General features: G+C 37.2%; 1 protein-coding gene across 4 annotated transcripts in view; it reads right to left on the bottom strand.

Annotated features, from left to right (window-relative positions):
* Nucleotides 1-13236: 13236 nt before the first annotated feature.
* elp4 (elongator acetyltransferase complex subunit 4) overlaps nt 13237-20821 on the bottom strand; it is a 642250-nt gene continuing 634665 nt past the window's right edge. For 3 of the 4 annotated variants that reach the window (XM_072592591.1, XM_072592592.1, XM_072592593.1), the window contains one exon: nt 13237-13472. In XM_072592591.1, coding sequence (XP_072448692.1) covers nt 13341-13472 — 132 coding nt within the window. In that variant the 3' untranslated portion in view covers nt 13237-13340. The remainder of the gene's footprint in view (nt 13473-20821) is intronic. The other variant, XR_011963758.1, reaches the window with a different exon arrangement.

The raw sequence follows: 20821 nt of genomic DNA, 5'->3' as shown, positions 1-20821 counted from the left end.
ATAGATCAATATTCAGACAAAGGGATATTAAATGAGTCCCCTACACTGGCCTGCTTCAACGTCTCAGTGTGCCTTATGGTCAGACGTTAAATAAAACATTTTATCTTATACTTAGGTACTATGATTCTGAGTGGAATCCACTCATATGATTTAAACATTTTGAAGAAAGAATTTCAAACAAAATGTGAAATTTATATTCACAGTATTTTTTAAGAACTTGTTTCATATGCGAAACATCTAGATTAAAGGTACATATATCCTTTAACTTCGCTATTTGGTTTAAGGCTATTCTCTAGTGTTGGCCATGGTTATGCTAATACATTTTCAGAATGTTATCCAATAACATGCAAATATTATAAAAACTGTACTGTACATTCTAAGGATTGGTATGTTGACATCAAAGTTGAATTACATTTTAGGGTAACACCTATGTCAAAAAACACGGTTTAAATCGTATTAAGCTCACATTTTGATAGCTGTTCTCCAGTAATTTAACAATTGTGCTGTTCTGCCTTGATCAGAATGCCAGTAAAGACCAACTTATAAGGTATGCTAGAACCTCTGGATGTCACTTTAATTCTTCTTTGCCCCAGCTATTTTTCTCTTAATGTTTCAGCTGTTCACAGAAGTAACATTTTGTGGCGAGCCTTCTAATAGCTTTCTGACGAACTGACCCTCTGATGTTCACCTAGTACTTAATGACTGTAGATACCCCTATTCCTTGCTCAGGTTATTGGCAGACATGCAACTGCCCTCTCGCAGCTTCCAAGCTAACTTTGGTGACTACCTTCCGCTACAACGCTCTGCGAGGACCTCTACGGATTTGTACTTTGAGCTACCAACATTGTAAATCCTCCAGCTGGATTTCTCCTCAGGACATCCAAGCTGAGTCTAAGACCCAACTGCATTCCATGCAATGAAAAATAAAGTTTTTGTTTCCTGCTTAATTTCAGGCCGATTAATGATCATCTTGTGATGGTTCTCTTAATCTAGCGAGATGCAGTCTGCATCAAAGCAAAACCAAAAATGCCTTCCCTCTGAGCTAACACCCAAATAACTGAAAAGAAACTTCAATCCCTACAGTCTATCTCAATAACAACATGGCACTCTTTGAGACGGTCTCAAATAGAAATGTAAAATAAGTTCAACAGGGCAGTTAGTTGTTTTTCCCTTATAATTGAAAGTTTAGTATTATAAAGAAATAGATATATGGACAATATAAATTTTATCTCACAAAAATCTAACAGTCTAAATTCTGAAAGCCTTAACCTGTTGTACATTTTTACCCATAATGCTACGTGTATGAAAGGTTTCACCTCAAACTGATGAATCTTTTGGTGAAATAATTTGAATGTCAATCTTAAATGTTTCTACTCCGCCTTGTGAAGTTTGATTCAATACAAGGGATGTGTTATCTGGCACAGAGATGTAATAATATCTGATTGAAATATTAGTAGGGAAATTAAAAAATGCGCACTTAATTTAACACTTCATGACTACAGGGAGTTTAAAAGCAATCTTAAGTCAATTATGTATTTTTAGGAATACTTTTACTTGTTACTATTGTAACAAAGAAATTATGGCAACCAACTTGCACTTGGGAAAATATTTTTTAAAAAAGCAAAATGACCTAATAATCTTTTGTTTTACACTGTTGTTTGAGGTATAAACATTAATGGGTACACCAGGATAATTTCCCTACTTTTCTTCAAAGTAGTAGCATTGGATCTTCTACCTTCACCCAAGCAAACTGTTGGACCTTGGTTTAACAGTTCAGCGGAAAAACAGCACCTCCAAAAATGCAGAACTCTTTCAGCATTGCAACAGATAAAAATTTTGAGTCAGAGGGAAGAATACTACCAACCAAGCCATAAGTGAAATATGTTCACCTCCATTGATAAACATCCCACTGGACTTCTGCAAGAGAAAGAGAAATTCATCATTCAATAGTAATATGTGTTAGAAATGATTCTATCACTTCTTCTGGAGAAGGGGAATGTCTCTTTTTCCAGTTGGAACGTGCTGGAAAGAGATCAAATTTTTCAGTTATACAATAAGATTGTTAGAGGGGAATCAAGGGGCACAAACACAGAAAATGGGCACATCATTCCAGTAGTATTGAATTGCATTTGAACTATTAATGGATAATATTATTAAGTATGTCAAGTTGAAACCAACTACAAATGTAAACCATGGAAAATAAGAATATAATTTTCTGTCCAGAATACACCCAGTAAATAGAATTATGTTAAAATTCAAAATAAGGTTTTAAAATGATCAACTTCTAGAAGTCCTATTTGTCTATTTGTATTTACTAAGTGCTACCTTGAGGACAAGTATGCGTCTACTGTCATAAAATAAAAACAGCATACTTTATTTATTTGGTAGATGGTTGCTAGGGAGCAGTGTAAAGTATATTAAATACACATTGGAGGCAGCAATAAATTTTACTATTTCCACAGACAGGTGGTTAGATTTGCTAAAGCTGATCTTTTGCTGCACTAACTTTCCTTTACTAAAGGTCATATGGCAAACTGCATTTGTGTTTCTCTCAATAAAAAATATAGCAAACTGCAGGTGCTGTTGGCTTTCTTCCTCGGCTCATTTCCCTGAAATAGTATCTGCATTAAATAATTATAACATTGCCACATTTGTTTTAAAAGGAGAGCAAATAATATAGCACTTACAATATTTTTTCTACTGTTCTTATCCATATTGCAAGCAAGTGACTTGAGGAAAGCCAAACATGGCAGGAATGTTAATGTGCATGTCAGTACGTAACCAAATACATCAAGAAATGACTTTTCACCTTATATCACAAGATGAAGAAAGCCTTTCAACTCATTGGATCCTCTCCCTTCACAATACACCTATTATTTACATATGTCTTTAACATTGCAGAATCTCTTTAGGTGCTTCAAAAGTGCAGTTGTATATAACATTGGTATTGAGTGAAAAGACAGGATATTAAAGCACATGGCCGAACACTTGAAAAAGCTGTTGGTTTTCAAGGCCTGCTTTAAAGATAACAGAAAATCAGAATGAAGGGAATTTCAGACATTGGACCTTGACAGTTTCATGCATGGCCATGAATGTTAAGGCAAAGAGAGTGGAGGATACACAAGAATGTAAACCATCTTCCCTTTATAGATCAGTATTCAGTTGATACCTCAAAAAACTCAATGTTTTGGTTTTAACCACCCTTCTCAACACCTCTGCCAGCTGTTGATCAGCCTGTTAAATAAAAACTTAAAGCCTGCCCTTAATTCAATCTTCTGCAAAGACATATTAACCCATTACTGTACCAATCAGGCCTAGTTCAGTTAACAGTTATAATAGACTTATGTTTAAATAAGGTGCCATATATATCATTCAGAACTGACTTATTTTTCTACAGTTGACCAATATAAATATGTAACTTTTAAATTTTCACAGTGCAAAATTGACTTCTTGCTGCATTATCTTATTGATTGTTGCAAAGTTCTTTCATAATTAATGGTGGAAATTATAATAAACAATGTCATTATTTTTACTTAGAAACCACAAAAAAATTGCGAGAAAAATCCTTTATACATGTTTCTTGTATTTTTTTAAAGATAACAGGATGGCTATCCAGCCTATATGCTTTACAGTCATTTTATTTTTAATCTGGCCTTTCCTCAGTAGTCCAACAGTATGGCAGTGGAAAAAGCACCAGCCAGTCAGGCAGCATCTGAGGAGAGTTGATGTTTCGAGCATAAACCTTTCATCACATTCCTGATGAAGAGCTTGTACCTGAAAAGTTGACTCTTCTGCACCTCAGATGCTGCCTGACTTGCTCTGCTCTTCCAGCACCATGATTTTTGACTCTGATCTCCAGTATTTGTAGTCCTCATTGTCTCCTAACCTCAACAGAATCTACATTCTTAAGTTCTTCCTGACTAGAATCCTAATTATTTCTGGTGTTTTTAAATGGAATTCTCACATGAACTTTTTTATATATATACAGTAAGGATAGGAGGATTCCATTAATTTAGAAACAGCTTTTTAAGATACTGATTATTTAATGGCTTGTCCAGCTTCATATTTTGGGTTATCCTGCCATCTGAAAGCGATCCAAAACTGAGCTCTAAATAAAGGGATACAATGTTTTTTAACATATACAATGTATGCAAAATTAAGAATTGTTCCATTTTTTAAAAAAATTGATGAAGCAAACTGATTTTACTATAATATACTAACCTACTAAAACAACATGAAAAACTCTCTCAATTCTAGAAATATAATTCCTCATCTATAACATAAAAGTACTGAAACCAGTTTCTTCTATTAATCTTTGAATGTCTGATGTAAACTCTTGTGTAATCTTTTAGTTATGTTATTGTCTAATTTTAATTCTTCTCAAATTTTGCTTGAGAAGAATTTTTCATTTTGTTGTGTACTGAACTTTTACCTTATAAGAATATTTACATACACTTTGTGCACTTCTTTAGGAGAAAAACCTTTTATATTTGGATAAATATTCAAAGAAAAATATATTAAGGGTTTGTGGGACAGAACAGGGAGGGGAATAACCCTAATTTAATGGCTTTGAAAGAACCAGTAGAGATACAACGAGGCGAATGGCTTCATTTGTTGCTATATCTTCAGTGGATCTTTGAACTCCCTTAAGAGTTGAAATAGTACAATATTGATAATTTACTGGTGAGTCAAAAAAAGCAATTCTTAAAATATCTGCATAAGGCCATTACAAGCATTATTAAATGAGGAGGAATGCTGTATGGTTAGATGTACAGAATCAGCTAATGACAGGCAATGATGGATAGTTTTGACTTAGGTTGCCAGCAAAAATGACAGTTATAGTTAGCACATTAATCTGAAGAGGATTCTGAATGACACTCATGTCCATCCCACCAGAGAGTGGGGCTAACAACGAATCTGGTGACTTACAGTAAAATGATGTCAGCATAACATTGAGCACTTTATTGTTAAAAAATGTGCTACCTGAATTATGAAGATAGTTAAGATTCAATACAACACTTGGAATGGTAAACATGAAATGAAAAATGAGTGCAAATTTAACCCAGAAATAGATAAGAGAACCATTAATAGAGGATAGCCCTCTATAAGCACAAACTGAGGCCTGAATGATAGCTTAAACATTGACATATATATTTGATATACAGTTCTGAATTAACAGGCTATTAGCTTCAAATTTGCTTGACAATGCCTGTGTGAAGCACCTTGGGATATGTCACGATGGTAGAGATGCACACGTTGGTATTTGCAAGTTGTTACATTCATTCCACTGCTACTTGGCTAATTAGATTATGTCACATCTATGAATATTTAACTTAATTGCAAATGACAAAAGAAAGAAAAGTACAGGTGAAACATTGTAAGAAAGTTAAAAATGATCTGCATAAGATTTGACATGGGTGATTTGTTTCTGCCACTGCAATGTGATTACATTTTGTGAGTATCGGCAAAGTATTAGGACTGATATCTGATATATTGTAAAATGTGGCAGAAGTGGGTACTACAGATGCTGGAGATTAGAGTCAAGATCAGAGTCATGATTCTTGATGAAGGGCTTTTGCCCAAAACATCGATTTTCCTACTCCTCGGATGCTGCCTGACCTGCTGTGCTTTTCCAGCACCACTCTAATATTGAAAAATGTGCCCCTTTCTCCTGTCCTGGCATTCTCATGCCATACAATGAGGAGGTCATGGACATTTTTGTTATTAAACTTGAGTCCTTTCTATTTGGGGCACCTGCAGAATCTTCCCTTCCATTAGTACAACAGGCTATGTCCCTTCTAAAGTTTTCCACTGCTGTAGCTTAAATTATCATCTTTCTCTAGTTTAAAGAGAATGCTATCTCCAAACTTAGTTATTCCTTGAGACCCAAGTCCTGCTTCCTTGACCCTATATTAACCAAACTCACCAACCAATTTCTCCTTCTCATCCTTATATTAAACAATATTGTTAGCTGTTCTTTCTTTTTAGGTTAAAAATCACACAACACCAAGTTATAGTCCAACAGGTTTTATTGGAAGAACTAGCTTTTGGAGCGCTGCTCCTTCATCAGGTGGTTGTTCATCAGGTGTTCTCTTATCAAATATGTTGTCATCACTCCTAATCTCAAAAATACTCTTGACTCTACGTTTCTTGAAAATTACCACTGCTTCATCAATTCTTCTTTCCTCTCCCAAAATCCTTAATCTTTAAGAAACTCAATGTATGAAGTCCACAAACAGAATTCTGTCCCTGATGCAGTGCAAAAAGTTCTTATCAAAATCACAGCTTACTTTTTTTGTGATTGCGACAAGGTAAACTATCTCATCGTATTCTTGTTAGCTTTACTACAGCCTTTCACTCTGCTACCCACATCATCTTCTTCCAACACTTCAGCTCCATTGTCCAATTGGTTAGCTCTGGTTTCACCTAGTTTCTTTGTTATTTAATTACGACCAGAAAGTCATTACACATGCATCACTATCAATGACTCCCTCCTATTTACTTAGCACTATTATTGAAAAATACAGCGTAATTTTCACACATATGCTATTGACAGCCAACTGTACCTCACCACCATCACTCTTAATTCCCCAATACATCTGTTGCTGAAATCCTCATTCACGACTTTAACTCTAGACTTTTGACTAATTCAATGCTATGCTGGCTGGCTTTCCACATTCCACTCTCCATGAACTTGAAATTATCCAAAGCTCTGCTGCCCATATAATAACTTGCACCAAGTTGTATTTCCTGTGATCACTGACATACATTGAATTCTGGTTTAATAATGCCTGAATTTGAAAGCTCTCATCCTTGTTTTCAAATCCCTTCATGTTCAAGTCCAAAACTAATCATGAGAAATCTCAAAGAAATCATTAAAGATCCAACTCTAGAGTCTTGAGCAACTGCAATTTTAATTACTCCACTACTGGTGTTTGCATTTTCAGTTGCCTAGGCTAAAAGTTCTGGAGTTTCCTCTCACCTCTCTTTTTCTCCCTTATGGCATTCTTTAATATCTCCCTCGAATTCTAAGCTGTCAAGTCATCTCACCTAATGCCTTTTTATGTGCCTCAGAGTTATATTTGTCATAATGCTCTCTTGAAGCACCTTGGTACATTTTATTATTTAATGGTGCTATACACAGATCAGCTGTTTATTCATTTATGGGCCATGAGCATTGCTGCTAAGGTTACTTTATTTTTTAAAATGTCATTAGATGTAGGCATCAATAATAATATCAGCTTTTATTGCCCATCTTTTGTTGCCCTCAAGAAGGCCTTGAGCAATGCTCTTAGGCTGCAAATGCCTTGAGATACAAGTATACCCATTGTTCAGGTGAACCAGGATTTGCACTCAGTAACAGTGAAGAAATGTTGATAGGTGTAAAATGGAGAAGCTGGGCCCACATTGCTGAGAGTAAACCCAAGACACTGCCAGTAGGGATGATGGTGGTGATAATGGGGAGCGTACTAATTAAAATGAAGGACAGAAGTTATGCTCTGAAGTTGTTGAACTCAACGATGCAAGTGCCAATGGAGTAGGCTTTGTTCTGGATGGCGATATACTGCAAATGATTGGACCTCCACTCATCCTGGGAAGTGCAGCATATTTCATTACACTTGTGCCTTGAGGACGGGGAGAAGGCTTTCAAATTAGGAAGTGAGCTACTCACCACTGAATATCCAGTTTCTGAACTGATCTTGCAGCCACAGCATTTATATGTTTTGCTCAATAAAATTACTGGTGAATTGTGACCCACTAAATTTAAATAAATGTAATTCAGTGATAGTAATCCTCAAGGACAGACAACTGTTTAGTTGGTCCTTAACCAGCATTTGTGTAGCACAAATATTGCTTGTCCTCAATCTCTCCGTCAACATCAACAAAATGAAGGAGCTGGTCATTGACTTCAGGAAATGGATTGAAGGACACATCCCTGTCTGCGTCAATGGTACTGAGGTGAATATGGTCAAGACCATCAAGCTCCTGGGAGCAAGATCACCAAAGATCTGTCCAGGTGCACCCACATTGACACTATGGACAAGAAAGCACAATACAGCCTCTCCTTCTCCAGGAGGCTAAGAAAATTCAAGGTGTCCATAAACATTTTTACAAATTTTTATAGATGCACCATAGAAAGTATTACAACATGGTATGGCAACAGCTCTTCCCAAGACTGAATGACAGTTGCGAACACAGTGCACACCAGCTTTCCAACCACTGACTTCATCCAAAATTCCTTCTGCGTCGGGAAAGCAACCAACATAATCAAATACCTCTCCAACCTCAGTTATACTCTCTGCCTCCCTCTTCCGTTGGGCAGAAGCTATAAAGGTTTGTATACTTGTACGAACAGACTCAAGAACAACTTCGTCCCCACTGTGATCAGACTTTTTAATGGACCCATTTAATGTTAATGTTGATCTCTTCATGCATCTTCTCAGCAGCTGTAACATTGTATCTTGCACTCAGTTCTGGTACCCTAAATCACTTATATAGTACAATCTGGCTGTAAAGCCAGATAAGACAACACTTTTCACTGTATCTCGGTACAGGAGGCAGTAATAAATCAAATCATTTAACAGCCCAAATGTGAATATTGTCCAGTTCTTGCTGTGGACTTTATAAATCTTCATTTTATGAAGATTTATAAAGTAACTCAATACTACAACCATCAGCGAACATTCCTAATCTGACCATGAGGAGATAAAAAGCAATTGATCACACGGCTAAAGATAGCCGGGCCTAGGATATTTAGAAATTCCTGTGCTATGTTCTGGGATTGAGATCTGGTCTCTATAAACCACAACTATCACTCGTTATGTGAGGCAAGATTCCTGATAGTGGTAAGATTTTCTCATTCACATTGATTTCATTGTTACTCAGGCTCCTTGACGCAACATTTGGTCAAATGCTGCCTCAATGTCATCACATTCATTGTACCAGGTTTAGATGTACTGTGGTCTCTGGCCAAATCCAACCTGAGCATCTGTATTTTATTGTAACTTGGTAGAACTGCTGACGCCTTCCATTACATTGTTGGCAGTTGAGAGATAATTGGCCAGATTTGGAATTATCCAGCTCCAGTTAATCTGAGGAAGTGGAAATACAACTAAACAATTTGATTTTGATTTGATTTATTGTAGTCACATATACCTAAGTATACTGAAAAAGTTTGTTTGAGAGCAGTACAGGCAGATCATGGTGAGCAAGACATACAGACCAGAGGGTGCTTAGACAGAGTGAGGTGCACAGTTTACATTGCACAGGTGGTGCATGAAGCAAAATCAACATTAACAAGATCAACATTATTTGAAATTAGAGTCCGTTCATCAGTCTAATAACAGCAGGGAAGAAACTGTTCTTGATCCTATTGGTCCATGTGCTATTGACTTGCTACTTTTGGGAATATGTTCTAATATTTATGGAAAACTGGAAGATATAAAACTGGAATCTTTCTGGATAGAAAAGCTTTCTTTACCATATTTCCTGGAAAATTTGATCAACAGCTTAATGTGTGTTGCGGTCTGCCAGCTGTTTACATTATGTCAAATAATGTTGGAGAAATAGACAAGCAAAGCTTTTATGGAGATAAGAGGTAAGGTTTATGGTTCTTAATTGCTTGAAAAGCTGGCTTTTTAAAGGGGTATGACTGCTTCTGTGCTGGTGGTAGACAAAACAAACTTTTCTGGAATTGATTTTCGTTTTCATAGACCTTGATGTTCATTAAGGAAGGAACTTCAGAAGTTGCAAGGTTGTCTCTCCATCATGGAGTAGAAATTCTTTGGAACCCGATTAAGTTTCCAACTACCTCATAAACTCTGAAAAGCTGAACTGTGGCTTCTTTCCAAAACTTTAGGTCCAGCTTAATTTCAAACTAAACTGGATACTTTCCATCAGTTTAAAGCTGTCAACAATTCGATTTTGTAAACAAGAAACCAAGTGAACTGTGAGAAATCATCAAATTCTATCCTTTATTTTCAGGCCTTTGGCCAATAGTATCTCTGAGTCATATAGATCTACAGTGTAGAAAGAAGCCCCTCAGCCCATTGTATAATGCTATTCAAAATCAACCACCAACTATTTGAATCCTATTTTCGGACACTTGGGCTGTATTGTATGCCTTGGCATGGCAAGTGTACATCTAAGTGCTTCTTAAATGGAAAAAGGTTTATTAAATGGAAAAAGCCTCCACTGGTCTTATAGGTAGTGAGTTCCAGATTCTTGCCACCCTCTGGGTGAAAATGATTTTCCTCACATTTCGTTTGGACCTTCTGCTTCTTATCTTAAATTTATGCCTCCTATTCATTGATTCCTCCATCAAGGAGTAAGGTTTCTTCCTATCTATGCTCCTCAGAATTTTATACATCTCAAGTCCCCTCTCAATCTCCTGTGCTCTAAGGAAAGCAACCCAATCTATTCAATCTCTCTTCATAACTGAAACTCTCCAGCCCAGGTAACACCCTCGTAAATCTTTGCTGGACCAATTCCAGAGTGCCTGTCACATCCCTCCTGTAATGTGTATTCCAGAAATGCACACAATATTCTAGTTGAAGCTTAATAAACATTCTAAAAAGTTCCACACAACCTCTCTGCTCCTAAATGCTATGCCTTGACTAATAAAGCCAAGTATACTATATGCCTTGTTAATCACTTTATTCAACTGTCCTGATGCCTTAACGGATTGAAGTACATGCACACCAATGTCCCTCTGACATCCTTTCTGCTTTCCAGGGTTCTACCATTCATCACGTATTCCCTTGCCTTGTTTGTCCTTCCCAAGTTCACCATCTCTCATTTATATGGACTGAATTCCATTTGCCACTATCAGCCCATCTGATCTGCTCATCTATTTCCTTTTGTAGTCTAAGACTATCCTCCTCATTATTTACTACCTCACCAATTTTGTACTGTCTGCAAACATACTGACCAACCCTCCTACATTTAAATCTAAATCATTTATGTAATCCACAAAGAGGAAGCACCCCACAGTGACTCCCGTGGGACCTAACTGGACACAGACTTGCAGTCAGGGAAACACCCAACAATCATTCTCTGCTTCCTGCCACTATTCTTCTATTGCCTTTTTCTCTAAAACCAAAATACTCTCCATAGAAACTGCTGCCTTTTGTATTATGCAAGTATATCTGTGCTGAAATTAAGGAGACATAGTTCCAATTTTGATTCCAGCTTGAGTATTAAGCAGTTTTTTTCCATTTGTTTTATGAACAAGTTTAGTTTTATAATAAACAGATTGAGTTTGCTATAGAGGACTGGTTAAAATTTCTATTATTTGGGTTATACTGCAAAAACAGAGTAATTGGTTATGCTGGAGATTGAATCAACACACAATGGTATGATGGGTAGAGTAGCAGGGCTTGATTGTTCCTGATTGTCACAATTATAACATTCGGTTACTTCAAAGGACAGGTAAAAGTCAAATACTTTGCTGTGGGTTTGAAGTCATAGATAGTGTACCCAGAGTAATGATGATAGTTTTCTTTCCATGAAGCGACATTTGTGAACCACTTGAGTTTTTAAAAATTCTATTTTTTTTCATAAGGATGGCAGCCCTTATCAAGAGACCAGCAGAGCACCCAAACCTTCAAATCAAGGAAGCTGTCAAAAGAGACATAAAATCCCATAATACCAGTCATGACAAGTGCAAAACGTTAGCTGACAATCAAACGTAAAAGGTAACACCAACTGTGGGTAGGTGTTCACTGCCACAATGACATGTTTTCAGAAGCTCCAAAGCAGACAGCAGTCTTGCAAACAAGACAGCAACACAAAGATGAGATCATCCTATACATCTTTTTTTCACTATCTTTACCTATCAAATATACATCTTGAAATTCACTTCGAGAAAGGTTTTCCACTGCTTGTCTTCCAAGTCTTTCTGCCCTGTGTGCTTGAAAATGTAGTTAGTTCCTTTAATACCATCATGGCCTTACCTCTCTCTCCTTCTTTATCATCGCTTGCAGTCTTACAACCCTCTGAAGTTTCAGCACTCCTCCAAATCTGGTCTGACAAAAATCTTTGTTTTATTTTAGTTTAACCATTGACAGTCAGTCTTTTTTAGCTACTGAAGCTCATGGACTCGTAAAAGCAAAACACTGCAGATGCTAGATCGGAATTAAAAATGGAGAATGTTGCAGAAACTCAGCAGGTCTGGCAGAATCTCTGGTAAGAGAAACAGAATTACTGTCTTCAGTCTGATAAGAAACTGCCTCAGAATTATGAAGAAGTCATTGCAATGTTAAACAACATCAGTTTTCCCCATGTACTTACTGCACAGAAGATGACCATTCTGACCATCATATCTGCACCAGTTGACAAAGATCTGACTGCACTAATCCCATTTTGTAGCTCTTGGCCCATCGCTCTTTAAACTATGACACTGCAAGTGAACATCTAAGTATTGCTTAAATGTTGAGAGTTTCTGATTCAATTACTTTTTCAGACAAGGACTTCCAGACTCCCATCACCCTCTGGGTGGAGAGTGCTCTGGAATTTCCTTTTGAAATTCTTCTGGCCCCTCTCTTCTCCATTAAGGCGTTTTTTAAAAATCCTACTTCTTTGGCCTAGCTTTGACCGGCAATTTACTTCCATGATCCTATGCCAAACTATGTCCAATATTCCTGTGAAGTGCCTAAGGCTGTTACTTTACATTAAGGATTCAATTTGTTATTTTGAATTCAATTTTTTCAGATGTAGTGTTGGTCAGAAAGTTGTAGAAATTATCTTTAGGCTTAGGATGGATTCATTTTATTGCCATAAACAAATATTTAGAAACAGCGTACTTTATTCTATTTAAGCTTTTTTCACAAAAGGGAACTTGGAATGATTCATGCCTTGTCACATTTCTCAGAATTCTCATTCATGTGGAATGAATTACATTGCTATGTAGGTAAAGGTGACAACTATATTTTCAAAATGGAGGGAGAAGCAAAGTACATTCTTGTAAAAGATTATTAAATCAAATATGCAAATTAGATTCCTTGAATCTTTTCTTAAATCCATTGAGTGGGGAATAAATATCTTTATTGTTTAGCTTTGTTCTTTTTTCCTGCAAATATTATGTGAATAGAATTAAACAATACAAAATTTACTGTTTAGTCAACTTATCACAGCGCAAAAATCAAATTATAAGAAACAGTGTAAGAAACAGTACATTCCAAAGATAAACCATCTTTTTAAAATATTTTTTGTTGAGTGATTCACACTTCTGCTTGGTATGTGGACAAATATATTTATTGCTTTTATATATACAGCAATGATTTGTAATCACGCTTTGCAATAGGATGAGAATTCAGAATGAAATGGTTAAATAAAAGTCACTAGAAGTCCAGGTGCTCCTTGCCTCTGGCTGCACCACCACATCCTGTGCTCAGCAGTTTGGCTGATTCTGCCAGATTCTGTTTGCTTGATCGGCTCACTGTGTCTGACAAGTCTGGAGGCAAATGCAGTCTCTATTAAGGGAGAGAGAGAGAGAGAGAGAGAAAAAAAAAGAAAGAAAAGCAAATTCAATGTGTCTTCAAAGAATATCTCAGAATAAAGTATATAAATTGCAAATAAAAATATATACTCTGTTTAATTTTGATGGAAAATAGAATTCAACTGCACCCAGAAACAGTACATCAACATGTTAATATTGTCTCTTTTAAAAAGGGAAAGGTGATACATCTTGAGTCAGATGTATATTCAATATTCAAGCAAATTTGCTTTATGTGGGAATGCATGGTACAGGACAAGATATGCTTTAAGTAAGGCTTATTTCAACTCAAAGTGTGTAATGCATTAATTGTTTTATGGATTTATTAACAATACTAATAAATCTTACAGGTTTTTTTTGTTAAGCAGGAGCAAGGATAGCTAGAGATGAAAGGAATGGCAATAACACTTTGATCTCAAGCACATCTTTTGCTATGCAAGAACTCCAAGGTATTTCTCATATCCTGGATTACCATTTGTGCAGGAAGTATTGTCAGTTGCAGCTTGAGCTCCAGTTTTTGAATTGGTTAGTGCATTCAGGGAGATCATGTTGTAGTTGTACAGGACATTGGTTAGGCCACTTTTGGAATACTGCGTGCAATTCTGATCTCCTTGTCATAGGGAGGATATTGTGAAACTTGAAATGGTTCAGAAAAGATTCATGAGGATGTTGCCAGGTTTGGAGGGGGTGGGGTTAGAGTTATAGGGAGAGGCTGAATAGGCTGGGGCTATTTTCCCTGGTGTGTCAGAGGCTGCAGGGTGACCTTATAGAGGTATTTGAAATCATGAGGGGCATGGATAGGGTGAATAGACAAGGTAATTTCCCTGGGGTAGGGGAGTCCAAAACTAGAGGGCATAGATTTCAGGTGAAAGGGAAAAGATTTAAAAGGGGCGTAAGGGGCAACTTTATCATGTAGAGGGTGGTACATGTATGGAATGAGCTGCCAGAGGAAGTGGTGGAGGCTGCTCCAAATGCAGCATTTAAAAGGCACCTGGATGGGCATATGAATAGGAAAGGTTTAGAGGGACATGAGCCAAATGTCAACAAAAGGGATTAGATTTGTTTAGCGTATCTGGTAGGCCTGGACGAGTTGGACTGAAGGGTCTGTTTCCATGTTGTACAGCTCTATGACTCTAAGGAAAAGGTAGGAGATGGCACTAAGTGAGATGTTCTTTTGGAGAGATGCACATACATGGAGGCCCTATCCTTCTGTGCTGCCACAGTTCTGTGATTCTAGTTCTGTGGTTTAGCCATACTCTCTAATTTTAATGAGGACTTTTTCCATAGCACCTTTTGCTTCTTTAGGATGCCCCGATGTACTTTGCAACAGCATAGAAAATAAAACCATCAATTCGCACACCAAAAGCTCCCACAAATAGCAACTAAAGAGTGATGCTTGATGGACTTTCAAGAAAATACTTTTCTTCTGTGTGATCTTTTAAGTTCACTTAAAGGGAAATGGGCTGCAGTTTAACTTCTCTTCCAAAATTGCAGAAGTCCTCTGTTGTAGCACTCGAGTGCCAGCCCAAATTTATGAGCAGAATCTGGGGAGGGAAACCTGAACTTGCGATCTTCCATGTCAGATGTGATGGTGGTACTGACTTGAGTCACAGCTGACCCTATGAATGAAGTTGCAAAACACTTCCTGCAAAGCAAATGAATGATCTGCCAAGGTAACAAATTTGTGTGATTGCAATTTTGTTGCTTAACAAGTCTTAAGTTAATCATGATAAAGTCAGGATTGTTTTAAAACTTCGGCTCACATGAAAACTTCAGGCCATGTAACAGTGAATGCAGCAATTAAAGTCATCTCATATTTATAACACAACACCCATTTAAGTCGCTTGTGCCAGATACTATTCTGTGGCTGAGAATACTAATGGATGACATAATCCCAGGCCTCTGCTGGTAGCATACTGGGAAGGAGAGGTGAGGAACCTGTGGTGAGTCACCTATCAATATTCCCTTCTTCCACATTCTTCATCCCCAGTAGCACAAGTGAAATGTAAATGCTCCATATGGAAAGTTGTAGATATGAACTGAAGCTTAACACTTGGTTGCATGGCACCTAGCCATTTCCTCTCCTTCCCAAAAATAAGTCTGTATAGAATTCAACCACTCAGACTATATAATGTTTAGATTTTTCAAATCCTGTGAAATGACAAAAAAAATCATGAGTTTGCTTCAGATTGTTGCCTGAAAAATTTAGCAATCCATCATTATTTTTACCAAATGGATTTTCAGAGAAAAGCAAAGAAAGAAATTTCAAAAGTCTTGGATGTGATGTGTAATTCTATTTACAGTAGCAACTTGCACTTATAAAGTACTTTTAAGAACAGTAAATGAAGGTGCTTCAGTGGTGTAATCAGAGAAGTTAGGACACTGAATCTTAGCACGGAGATAGAATTGCTGTCTACACTGGTTGAGTACTGATATCCATTTACTGGTGCTATTAGGAATTGACTAAAAAAGAACACTCAAACTGCAATTGTGGGCAATTAAATAAGTGATTTTCAGCTTGTCGGTTCTATGTATTTACAGATTTACTAATCATTTTACAAAATCCTTCTACCTGGTTGATGCTCATTTATTATGTACAGAGAAATTTAGTGACAAACTTACCAAGTTAAAATAGAGTTGCCTGGCCGCAGAAACAAAGGTAATGGCAATTAATCAATACTTCACACGTTACAAAAGCTGGATTGTTACTTACAGATGGTAGAACACATCCTAAAGTTCTGGCTATTATTTGATGCATGGGCATTTATCACTAGGACTTTTGCAGATAGAATTCATCCGGGAAATGTTGAGAAGGACTCTCTCAGATGTTTCTCAGAGAAACAGCTGGACCAGAATTTCAGTTATCACACTGGACCTCAAAGAGTTTTCTCAGAAACGCAGGGGATAAGCTGAGTAGGTTCTCTCTCAGCACACTGAACCCCAACTGAATTCTTACCAACCTGAAAATAGCATCAGCTTTTGACAGTCACAAATTTTAATAAGTGAGACATGCAGAAAATCCAGCTGTTAACTGAAACCATGTGACTTCCAATAAATCTGGCAGTTATCAACCATGGCTATTGACCTAACTTAAACCCTGTTGATTCTAACAAGTAGTTTTAATATAAAATGTCACAAATGTCACCTGTTGTTAAAAAAAAATCAGGTATCTTTGTGGCCTTTCCAAATGAAACACTACTTAGAATCCTTTCAATATGGTTCTTCAAAAGACATATTAATAATGAGCCATCTTTATAACATGCCGAAGCTGACTCTATGGATAAGGGTGCTAAATGGTGGTTTGTAGAGGATGAGGAGTAATTCCAGGAAAATTTTTGACAGACTCTCAAGAAAACAACCTGGAGCCAGAAGAAAATAACCAAACAAAAGGAACTGTACATAAAAACTGCTTTACCAAATACTGCATATTTTCAAATACATGTTACATTATAGTCAGTGCATATGTAGGCTTTGCACATTTATCTAGAGCTTCAAGCATTTTGTTGTCTTGATGCTTATTCATATTTATGCCTCACAAACCTGACTGAGTTTTTGAAGAAGTAAAAAAGATGATTGATGAGGGCAGAGCGGTAGATGTGATCTATATGGACTTCAGTAAGGTGTTCAACAAGCTTCCCCATGGGAGACTGATTAGCAAGGTTAGATCTCATGGAATACAGGGAGAACTAGCCATTTGGATACAGAACTGGCTCTTAAGGTCGAAGAGAGAGGTTGGTGGTGGAGGATTGTTTTTAAGACTAGAGGCCCGTGACCAGTGGAGTGCCACAAGGATCGGTGCTGGGTCCACTACTTTTCATCATTTATATAAATGATTTGGATGTGAGCATAAGAGGTATAGTTAGTAAGTTTGCAGATGACACCATAATTGGAGGCGCAGTGGACAGCGAAGAAGGATACCTCGGATTACAACAGGATCTTGATCAGATGGGCCAATGGGCTGAGTAGTGGCAGATGGAGTTTAATTTAGATAAACGCGAGGTGCTGCATTTTTGGAAAGCGAATCTTAGCAGGACTTATATACTTAGTAGTAAAGTCCTAGGTTGTGTTTTTGAACAAAGAGACTTTGGAGTGCAAGTTCATAGCTCCTTGAAAGTAGAGTTGCAGCTAGAAAGGATAGTGAAGAAGGCATCCAGTATGCTTTTCTTTACTGGTAAGAGCGCTGAGTACAGGAGTTGGGAGATCATGTTGTGGCTGCACAGGACATTGATTAGGCCACTTTTGGAATACTGTGTGCAATTCTGGTCTACTTCCTATCGGAAGGATGTTGTGGAACTTCAGAAAAATGTACAAGGATGTTGCCAGGGTTGGAGGATTTGAGCTATAGGGAGAGGTTGAATAGGCGGGGGCTGTTTTCATGGAGTGTCGGAGGCTGAGGGGTGACCTTATAGAGGTTTATAAAATCAGGAGGGACATGGATAGGGTAAATAGACAAAGTCTTTTCCCTGGGTGGGGGAGTCCAGAACTAGAGAACATAGGTTTAGAATGAGGAGAAAGATATAAAAGAGACCTTAGGGACAACTTTTTCATGCAGAGGGTGGTGCGTTTGTCGAAATGACCAGAGGAAGTGGTGGAGGCTGGTACAACTGTAACATTTAAAAGGCATCTGGATGGGTATATGAATAGGAAGGATTTGGAGGGATATGGGCCGGGTGCTGGCAGGTGGGACTAGATTGGGTTGGGATATATAGCCGGCATGGATGAGTTGGACTGAAGGGTCTGTTTCCATGCTGTCCATCTCTATGGCTCTATATTCTACAACCTTTTCTAATAACCATTGTGAATGGATCCATGAACCTAGAAAATTGCTGGCATTTTCTGTTAAGCTAAACACATGCTGTCTTACCTTAAAAGCACATTAAGATCAAAATCTCACAAGATCACCCTGATGTATTGATACCAAAATGTTTGAATGAGAAGATGTTTCATGTAAAGGTCACTTTATCTTAAGCCTGAGCTTCATCCTGCTTCTCATATTATATGAACATTCAAAAGAGAACTGAAGATACATTTCTGGGACATGATAAGGAGCAAGAACTGGAATTCAATTGATAGCGTTACCAAAGAAAAATCTGGCACAGACATAAAGGTTTCTTGACATGATACACCATTTTGTGATTACGAAGGAACACCGTAAAGTGCTATCTTTAGAATTAATTACTCTGAACGATGGCTGTCTCTGGGTAAACAAAGATGCAATTTTGCACAATGCGAAGCTCAACACTGAGCTAACTTTTTTTTGATGTTGGTTGAGGGCGGAATTTTGGTTGCAGAAGGAAATGTTTTTCTGCTCAACTTTGAACATTGTCATATCTTATCAGTTTGTTGACGACTAAATTTTGAAAAGAATTTTGGTTTATTACCTTAAGTCAACGGATCATCTGAAACAATGCAGTACAGTCCCTTAGTTTTGCAGTGATGTGTCAACCAAGTAATGTATTTATAATAACATGGAGGAGGGGAACTGACAAAGTTCTGATTGAGAATCGCGAGGTGCACAACTGACCAATGCTAACCCTTCGGCTATATTTTTCTCAGTTTATTCACCTTCCTTTAAAACAACACACATTTTTCATAGTAACATCATTGGTCTAATTTAGATTGTTGGTACCAACATAGTACACTCAAATGCTCTCCAGGAATCAGTTCCATAGGTTTGTATAGTGAACACAGCATAAAAAAATCCACTTCAAATGTTATGCCTCAATGAAACTTAGTCGACAATGTTGATCATATCTGTCTTTGTCGTTATTAAATGTCAACAGTATTACACTCATCAGTTGCACTGGTATTAAATGCTTCCAATAGGGACATAATTGTGAATTTCAATTTTCCTTGGCAACAGACAATGTGTAAAATGTGGTATTACTCATGTTGGCATACCTTTAATTAGCTACCAATGTAAAGTATACCTGTAGTACATCCTCTTACATGTTATGGAAAAGAATCCATACTTCAAGGAAATGGCCAAAGAATTGCTTGTCGCGACACTCTTCGACACCTACACAGAATACCCTTCATAATTATTCAACAATATTCAGGAAGGTATGCCTGAGACTGGAAACTGAATGTGTTGAAATGGTTAAGGAATAATCATTGACCTGATCAGGTTTGAGACCCCGGCAGTGTGGAATAACATGGCACTTTATTCTCTTAATAAGGCCTGAACAGGCCTGTAATTAGTGGGAGAATCCACTGGAAATACTTGATCTTTTTGAGCTTCCCCTAAGACCCACAAGTGAAAGAATGCATTGCCTAAACGTTGATTTTTATCTCATGTTCAATAAAAACATTGTCATGTTCTCATTGTCTAAATTCCAAGCATTTTCTGTTTACAAAATCAGAGGGACAGCAATTTGATAAGTTGATATTCAAGATCACTTGACCACCAGCCTCAGACATAAGTCAATTACTATACTCTATTCGTATGACTGAAGGACACACATTGCTAAACTTATCAATTATTATCATTACATATCTGATTAATTTTCAACAATGATTTAATACGCTTCGCATTACTTCCTAACACGCAGCAAACTAAAATTCAAGCTCACAGTTGATCAGCTTTATGTTTCTATCATACTTCGATTCACATTACACTTTTCACTTTCAGGACCTTGCTGTCTGCTGTTGTAGATTATTTATATACACCTCTTTTCCTGATAAAATCCATGATGAAACTAGGTTCACAAGTTCCACCAGGATACATAATGTAACATTTAAGGTAGCAAATTGGAGCTCTTGGATTTGGAAGAAACTTAAATTGGAATTACATTCCACTAAACTAGAACAAAACCTTCAATGTAATGAAGAGATGTGACTGTTCCAATGGTTCTCCTCAATCACCTTTTCGTATCCTATTTTATGTGATGGCTGTATTGGCTATAGCCTAGAAGTCAACATTTTGACTATTATGTCCTCTTCCTCTGATATTTTGGTAGATTTATAAATGAGGATTACTACAGACAATTCACAGCTCTGTTCATGATGTCATTGGAAAAGCAACTTTAGGCAAAACGCCTGCCTTGTGCCTTCTTCCTACCAGCAATTCTTAAACATAAAAGAGAACATAAGCAGTGTTTTACAAACAACTTCAAGAGCTGTGAATAATTTACACATTTGGAATAAAAGACGATTATGCATTTACAGTTGGAATGTTTTTTCAAAGGACTTAACACATTTCATAGATGAGTTCAGAATTTGTTTCTTCAGCATCACAACCCTTAAAACAATAGACTATAGCAATACTGCTACATATAGATTATTCTCTGCAAAATTGTTAGAAGGCGTGAAGCATCATAAAACCAA

The sequence above is a fragment of the Chiloscyllium punctatum genome, chromosome 22 (assembly GCF_047496795.1).
Source record: "Chiloscyllium punctatum isolate Juve2018m chromosome 22, sChiPun1.3, whole genome shotgun sequence".
In the NCBI taxonomy this organism is placed as follows: domain Eukaryota; kingdom Metazoa; phylum Chordata; class Chondrichthyes; order Orectolobiformes; family Hemiscylliidae; genus Chiloscyllium; species Chiloscyllium punctatum.
This window is presented reverse-complemented; position numbering and strand designations above follow the sequence as displayed.